Source organism: Myotis brandtii, unplaced genomic scaffold, assembly GCF_000412655.1.
Source record: "Myotis brandtii unplaced genomic scaffold, ASM41265v1 scaffold825, whole genome shotgun sequence".
Lineage (NCBI taxonomy): Eukaryota > Metazoa > Chordata > Mammalia > Chiroptera > Vespertilionidae > Myotis > Myotis brandtii.
The window spans coordinates 1,690,606-1,698,506 of record NW_005371349.1 but is presented as its reverse complement, the minus strand read 5'-3'; the positions used below and the strand labels follow the sequence as shown (position 1 = coordinate 1,698,506).

The 7,901-nt window shown below is 62.1% G+C and overlaps 1 protein-coding gene across 1 annotated transcript in view; it reads right to left on the bottom strand.

Annotated features, from left to right (window-relative positions):
* Positions 1-7,901, bottom strand: part of RHBDF2 (rhomboid 5 homolog 2 (Drosophila)) — a 22,710-nt gene that overhangs the window by 7,992 nt on the left and 6,817 nt on the right. Inside the window, exons 2-5 of the mRNA XM_014531737.1 lie at positions 3,637-3,838; positions 1,649-1,814; positions 762-886; positions 98-199 (exon numbers count right to left, since the gene is read on the bottom strand). Of these exons, the coding sequence (XP_014387223.1) occupies positions 98-199; positions 762-886; positions 1,649-1,792 (371 nt within the window). The 5' untranslated portion in view covers positions 1,793-1,814; positions 3,637-3,838. The remainder of the gene's footprint in view (positions 1-97; positions 200-761; positions 887-1,648; positions 1,815-3,636; positions 3,839-7,901) is intronic.

Below are 7,901 nucleotides of genomic sequence, written 5' to 3'. Positions count from 1 at the left end.
TCCCAGTCGCCGCTGACCCCGAACCACTGCGCGGTGCCCCTGCGGACAGAGGGGGCGGTGTGCGCGCGCACATGCATAGCCGCGAGGCTGCAAGGACTAGCACAGGGCACGCGCGTGTGGAGGGGTAACGGGAGCTGACCGTGCCCACGTGTGCACAGGGGAAGCGATGTGAGAGTTGATGGCACACGTGTGCATGCAGCTGTGACAAGAGGTGACCGTGCACGTGTGTAAGGGCTGACGAGAGGTGACCTCGAATGTGTGAAGGGAGGGGACAGGTCATGTGCATGTGCAGGGCGTGACCAGAGCTGACCATGTGTGCACAGGGGAAGTGATGAGAGTTGATGGCACACGTGTGTATGCAGAGAGTGACAAGGTGACAAGGCATGTGTGTAAAGAGTGGATGACAGGTGACCGGGCATGTGTGCAGGGGTGACAAGGTGAAGGGCACATGTATGCAGTGTCAGGGGCAGGTTCGGTCCCCGTGGCCAGAGGAGCAGAGGTGGAGAAGAGTCCAGAGCATGAGGAGCGGGGCTGGGCTGGCCCCTGGGAGCCACTCTGAGCGGCAGTGGCCACCCCAGCCCCTCAGAATCCACCTGTGACTATGCGAGGCACATGCCCCTGCACCCCAGCTTCCCACCTGCAACACGGTTAGACTCCCCGTCCACCCTGAGGGAGAGGCCGCTCACTAAGGCCAGCCTGTGCCTTCTAGAACGGGACACGGGGACACGGGGACAGGCCGGGCGGGCGGGTAGCGTGCTCACTTGCGGATGCTCTGAGACAGGGAGGCCTGGCGGCGGAAGCCGGGGCGCTTCTCGGAGCCCTCGTGCCATCGTCCCCGGGGCTCCTGCAGGCTGACGCTCTTCAGGAAGGTGGGGTTCCTGGGCCTCTGTGGGGGGCGGGAGGCCGCAGAGGGTGGGCGTGCGCACGCGCAGAGCCCGGCTCCTGGCTCCCAACATGAAACCTCTGAGAACAAACCTCAGCCCCAACTTACACCCCCGAGCGGCTTTCATCCCGAGGGTCAAAATCACCGTTTTCTAATGTTTTTCAGAAAACCCCAGCGTGCATTCCCTGCCTCCTCACTCAGCGCTCCCCCGTCACGCCACGGCGCCCGGCCTGCCGCTGTGTGTTTGAAAGCACCCGTGGGTGAGCGGGCGGCACCAACACAGCCCCTTTATGCCCAGGCTGCGCGGAGCCCACGCTGCGCCGAGCCGTCTTCAATGAGCTCTTTATGGACCGGGGTCCAGCCGGTTGGAAACATTGATTCGTTTCTGTTCTCTCCGAGGAGCAGGCGCTGAGGTCAGGCTGCTGGGGCTGAGGACACACGTGCCCCTTCACCCAAGTCCCACCAGACAGCCCACGCCCCCCGGAAGGCCCGGGCGAGGAGATGGAAACAGCCAAGTCCCAGGTGGGACGGCCCAGCCTGTCCCTGGGACAGCAGCTCCCATTTACCGCCGTGAGGTGGCGCTCCTGAGTGCAGGGCCCACTCCCTGCGCTGTTTGGGGCTCGGACAGAGGGGCATAGGCCTAAGTCTGGGGCCACTCGGGCAGCCGTGCTGGGGACAGAGCCTCCTCCAGGAACTGGAACTGCCCGGGAGGTGTCCCCTGGGCACGCCTGTCACCTGTGGCGGACGGGAGCCGGCCGCCCTCACCTGGGGCAGCATGCTGGCGTGCTCATCAGGGGCCGCGGTCTCGGGCGGCGGGATGGTGATGGACAGGTTGGGCGGCTTCCGGCTCTGCAGGCGGCTGCCGGACACAGAGGAGACGCTCTCGCCATTCTTGTCTGCGGAGGCCATGGTGGGCAGGCGGGCGGGGTGGCTGGAAAGGAGATGGGGAGGGGGACACGGGTGTGTAGAGAACCAGAGAGGACGTGGAGATCCAGGTGCCAGGGCGGGCAGCCCGGACTGAGAACAACCTGCCAAAAGTTGGTTCTAACCTAACCCCAGACACTAAGTCACAGGGCAGAGACTGAATCCGGCTGAGTGGGGTTCGGCAAGAAGGTCTATTTCTGCCCAGCTGGGCGTGGCTCAGTGGTTGAGTGTCAACTTAGGGACCCAGAGGTCACGGTTCGATTCCCGGTCAGGGCACATGCCCGGGTTGTGGGCTCAATCCCAAGTGGGGGGCGTGCAGGAGGCAGGTGATCAATGATTCTCTCTCATCATTGATGTTTCTCTCTCCCTCTCCCTTCCTCTCTGAAATCAATACAAACGTTTTTTTAAAGGTCTATTTCTGTCCCCCTTCATTTGCATTCCAAGCCAGTAGGGTCTGGGCAGTCCCCAACTCCCCACCTCCGTCCACTGCTGGTCTCTGCTCAGGCAAGGACCACAGGCCGAGAGGAGCAGGACACAGGGTGCAGAGCTGCAGAGGTCGTGGCCGCCAGGGGGCCAGGCCCTGCCTTTGTCCCTGGGGCAGGGCCCGGGGGAGGACGAGGAGGATGGGAGCCATCTGGTGACCGGGCCACCCGCACCGCTGGGAGGGAGGAAGTGGCGGCTCAGCCTAATTCTCAGACTCGAAAGACATCTGTCCCTGTCCCTGTCCCCCACGGGCCCGGTTCCTTTTTCAAAGGTTAACTGAAACTGCCACCTGTCTGGTACCTTTTTCTTTTCACGGAGAAAAAATGTTCTATCTTTTTTAAATTTTTATTTATTTTTTACAGAGAGCAAGGGAGAGGGATAGAGAGCTAGAAACATCAATGAGAGAGAAACATCGATCAGCTGCCTCCTGCACACCTCCTACTGGGGATGTGCCCGCAACCAAGGTACATGCCCTTGACCGGAATCGAACCTGGGACCCTTCAGTCCACAGGCCGACACTCTATCCACCGAGCCAAACCGGTTAGGGCAAAAATGTTCTATCTTAATGATATGAGTAATATATGTTCATTGCAAACAAAAAAAACCGGTTAGGGCAAAAATGTTCTATCTTAATGATACGAGTAATATATGTTCATTGCACACAAAAAAAGAAAGAAAAAAAACTCGGAGGACGACATAGAGCCGAGTGAGCTCGCGGCCCGCCTGTCGCCCGTCCTGCAGGAGGAAGCTGCGTGCCTGTCCTTCCAGATCCCTCTGCACGGAGGACAGGACCCATGCACGCACTCACCCCGGCCCTGGGGCGGGCACTGTCCGTCAGCCACAGACAGCTCCTTCCTGGCGACTGCAAGGTCTCGCCGGGCGGAACACCCGAGGTTCCCTTGGCTCCAGATTGGTTACGACGCCATGTCACTCCGTGCTCAACGCTGTCCCAGGGTTTCCTGCTCTCACTTAAAACACAGCGCAGCCTCCTCCCCGGGAACTCTGGGCCCTGCGTGGCTCTGTCCCCACCCAGCCCGCTCCCGCCCACGCAGCGGCCGGGGGCCCCTCACTGTCTCCCACCTGCCAAGCCCTTCAGGGAGGTGCTGGGGGGTCGTGGCCAAAAACACAGGCTGGAGCCGGGCGGCCTAGGCCTGAGGGGCACACAGGCCTGCACTTGACCGCGGGTCACCCACGTCCTCGCCGACGGTGGGGGACTCACTTCCTCCCTCCTGAGCATCGCATGAGCATGGCCCACAGGTGGCAACACTACGTATTGTTGACCATCAAGTAAACAGCGGGAAGTAGCCAGCACCATGGGGCACCCTCCCGGCAACCCAGCTTCCTACCTTCAGAGTGTGGGCTCAGCTCACGGCGCGCTGGGTCTGTCGCCAAGGCCTCCAGAGCATGTTCTAGCCCCTCCTCGCTCTGCAGGGATGTTCGGGGTCAGGCCTCAGCTGCGTGGACAGGTGGGCGCATGCGTGTGGAGGTGGAGAGACAGACAGCCGCTCCAGGCCAGCGGGGCAGCTCCCTGGGCTCTCGGCCTAAAGCCTGGAGGAAAGGAAGGGCAGTGTTCAAACCATTGGAAGTGTTCTCATTGCTATTGTTGGGGTTCGTTCACATATCGGGGTGACATCCACCCAACGTAAAATGAAGCATGGAAAGGGGAATGAGCTCCGCCGGCGTGGCTCAGGGTTGAGCGTCGACCTATGAACCAGGAGGTCACGGTTCGATTCCTGGGTCGGGCACATGCCTGGGTTATGGGCTCCATCCCCATAGAGGGTGTGCAGGAGGCAGCCGATCAGTGATTCTCTCTCATCATTGATGTTTCTATCTCTCTCCCCCTGTCCCTTCCTCTGTGAAGTAAATATATATATATGTATAATTTATTTATTTATTTTTTTTAAAGAAAAGGGAGTAAGTGGGTGGTACCCGTTGTCTCTGAGAAGTGCGGCTACATATACCCCCGCACAGCCGGACAGCAGCGCACTTAAAGGAGAACCCTGAGGACTGCGGGGCGGGCAGGGTCCAGTCCTCAGTGCACCAGCCTTGCTGGCCTGCCCAGGCATCATCCCGCTCTGTCCTCAACACCCCTGTCGGGGGACCATCATCATCGCTTCCGTTTGGTGGGTGGGGAATGGAGGCTCAGAGACGCTAAGTAACTCGCCCACGCTCAGCGCCAGGAAGGGGAGCAGCTGGGACGCACGTCGTCGCTCTGGCTGCAGGGCTCGAGGTCTCCTTGGGAAACGGGTGCCCCCACCCTCGCTAGAGCTGGGGTGCACTCAGGGTGGGAAGGCACCCTGTCGGGGAGACAGTGGAGAATCCAGGCCACAGAAAATCCTGTCAGCATCTGAGCACTTTGCAAACTGTGGTCTCTAGAGGGCCCTGGGCACCCAGAGGAGCCCAGAGGCTAGGGGTGGGTCTGGGCCCTCCTTTGAGTCACAGGACAGCACCCCTTCGCTCTACATAGTGGATCAGAGCCTCTGGTTCTGAACTCTGGGTGGGGAGGGGGCCCTGGGGAGGGACAAGAGGCAGAGCAGGGGCTCCAGACACTTCCTGCTTCTTTCAGGCCCGACCAGCAGACTCGGGCGTCCTCCTTCTCTACCCAAGCGCTGGGAGTCCTGAGCCCAGGCCCCAGGGCAGCCCAGGGCATGAAGTCACAGGCAGGTGGCTCCTCAGTCCCGGGAGCCATGCGACGATGCCACTCGGAGCCCACCCTGGGGACAGCTCCAAGACAACAGGCTCCCCTGGGCCCCGCACGGCAAGTCCCCCCGCCTGGCCTCCTTCGGGACCAGGGGGCAGAGAGAGGACACGGGGTGAGCTGTCCTGGGAAACAGGCACCAAGAAGGGAGGCAGGCGGGCAGCAGAGGAAGGCGGGGGTGAGCGGGGCTGCCAGGCCAAGCTCTGGTCAGGTCACCAAACAGGCAGGATCCTTCTGGAACTCAGAGCGACCACACCCCACCAGACACTTCCCGTCCCCCCAGCTCCCACCTCCTCTTATCTGAGGCCCGGCACCTGGCATGTCAGGGTCACGCCTACCTACCAGCTGCTTTAAGGAAAGTAAAATGTCACTTCCTCCAGGAGGCCTTCCCTGCCACCACCAGACAGAATCAACCCGCTTCTCGCCGGCTCCTGCGGCTCCCGCAGGTCTGCCGACGTGTGAGTGTCCCCGCGGCCCTGGGCGGCACGGCCTGACAGCCAGCCTGAGAGCAGGTGCGAGGGGCACATGCAAGGCGGCAGGTGGTCAGTCCACAGCCACCCTGGGCAGGAACGGTCACCCCCAGCCCTGCAGCCAGCCCGGGACACGGCCTCCTCGGGAAGCTCCACTGAGTGCCTGGGCCCCGCCCGCTGTGACCGGGGCCGAGGATGGAGGATGCTGTCCCAGATTGAGTCCCCGGTGGACGGCCTGTCCCCAACCCCAGCACAGCCCAGACTCCCAGCCAGCCCTCCCATCCCAAGGCCATACCACCCCCGGCTGGGACCCCTGGCCCAGGACCCGCTGTGCTGCTGGCATCAGTGCCAACCTAAAGGGGGGGCGGGGAAGGGGGGAGCAGGCACAATCCAAGGCTGAAGGACTGGAGGATGGGGCTGCCCCGGCAATCCTGGGGGTTCTGGGAAGTGGCCTGCCCTAGGGAGCAGAGGCAGGGGTGGGGCGCATTTTCTGGGGAGGAGTGTGGTACCTAGGAGAGCCACGTACCCATCTTCACAGAGCAGTGCCAAGTCCTGGCCTGTGAGCCCCTCCCAGCCTCTTCCTTAGGGCTCAGGAGTGAGGGTCAGGGGGCGGCAGTGCAGGGGTGGTCACACCCACTCTGGACCCTGCAGAGCCGAGTCTAGGGCGTGGAGGAGCCGGGCCGCAGAGCTCGGGCAGAACAAGGGCTGGAGCTCTGGGAGCGCCCCGCCCACCACTTATCTCCTGCGCCCCAGAAGTGCTTGCTCACTGCAGGAAATTGTGACATCCTGGGACCAGGCTTCCTCCTGGCCCAGTCACATCCGCTGCTCTCAGACCCCTGCCACCGCAGCTCCCAGCCACGATGGGGAGGAGGGAGGTCTGAGGGCCTGTCCGCCTGGCTCAACCCCTGCCACCTGCCTAAGCTGAGCCCGGACGCGGTGGTGCCTCCCCAGAAAGGTCCTCAGCCCAGAGTCGTGAGGAGACTCCTAAGGGGACTGGGGAGAAGGAGGGGGCTTAGGGTGAGGTCCAGCATGGGGTTGTGGGGTACAACACTCCAATCATCATGGGTTGAGGCACCCCGCCCCCCCACTTCACGCCCAGCAGCCTAGGCCGGCGAGCTGCAGCCTCAGAAGCCGGTTTCCCCACTAAGGGCGGGGCTGGGCACTGCCAGGGACGCTCTGTCCAGACACATCGCCAGGGCACACAGTTTCCCAGGGAGGTCCCGACAGCACCCCTGTGCATCCAGGCATGGTGCTGGGGGCCTCCCCACCCACCTCCCTGTCTGCCCCCTCCCAAACCCCCCCTCCGTGCCACCTGCACCAAGGAGTCTGGCTCCAGCCCCCTCCCCCTGGCTCTACCTGCCAGTCACCAACCCACACTAGCAGGTTCCAGAAGACGCCTGGGTCTTGCTAAAGGTGGGCGGGGTCTCCATCACCCCGAGGCTCTGAGGGCTTTGGGAGCCAGGGCAGGGAGCCAGCAGCAGCACAGACCCCAAGCAGGTGATGGACAGGAGGGCTCCAACCCTCACCCCGCCTGTGGCCACAAATGGGGAGGGAGGGGCCCTCGGACAAGGGGTGAGCAGGCCCCTCCAGAGAGGAAAGAGGCAGCCATCAACCCCTAGGCGAGCAGGGAGCTGAGGGGCCGCCTGCAGGGAGGAGTGACTTCCAGCTGCCCCAGAGGCTGGGCGGCCCTGCCGCCCCCCCCCCCCTGACTCACAGGATAGGGGGGGCCCCCCTGCGAGGAAGTGGCCGGTCTCCCTGCTTCCCTGCCACAGAAACCAAAACGCGATTTTCCCTCCCACAGCCCTTCTGGGAACCCGTTGTTTTTAGAAAGCTGCAAAGAGAAAGAGGAAGCGGCCCCCACGCGCCGCTGTGCAACCCCCAGCGAACCCCTGCCTCTCTGACCCACCACGCCCGGAAGGAGCAGCTCACGGCAAGGCTGTCCTACCCTGGTGTCCCTCCACGGGTCCCCACGCTGCCTGCACACCTCCCTGCCCGGCAAGAGGAGCGGGGACAGGATTTGGGAAGAGAAAGGGGAGGAAAGAAACTGTCCCAGTTGGTGGCTGAAACCCAATCATCAAAGTCAGAGACAGGCTGAAACCGGTTTGGCTCAGTGGATAGAGCGTCGGCCTGCGGACTGAAAGGTCCCGGGTTCGATTCCGGTCAAGGGCATGTACCTGGGTTGCAGGCACATCCCCAGTAGGGAGTGTGCAGGGAGGCAGCTGATTTTCTCTCTCATCGATGTTTCTAACTCTCTATCTCTCTCCCTTCCTCTCTCTGTAAAAAATCAATAAAATATATTTAAAAAAAAAAAAAAGTCAGAGATAGGCGGGGAGGAAAGGGACTCCTCCTCCTGGCAGGCACCCACTTCCCCAGAGGTGCCAGCAGCGCGCACACACATACATACACACATGTACACACACACACACACACACACACACACACA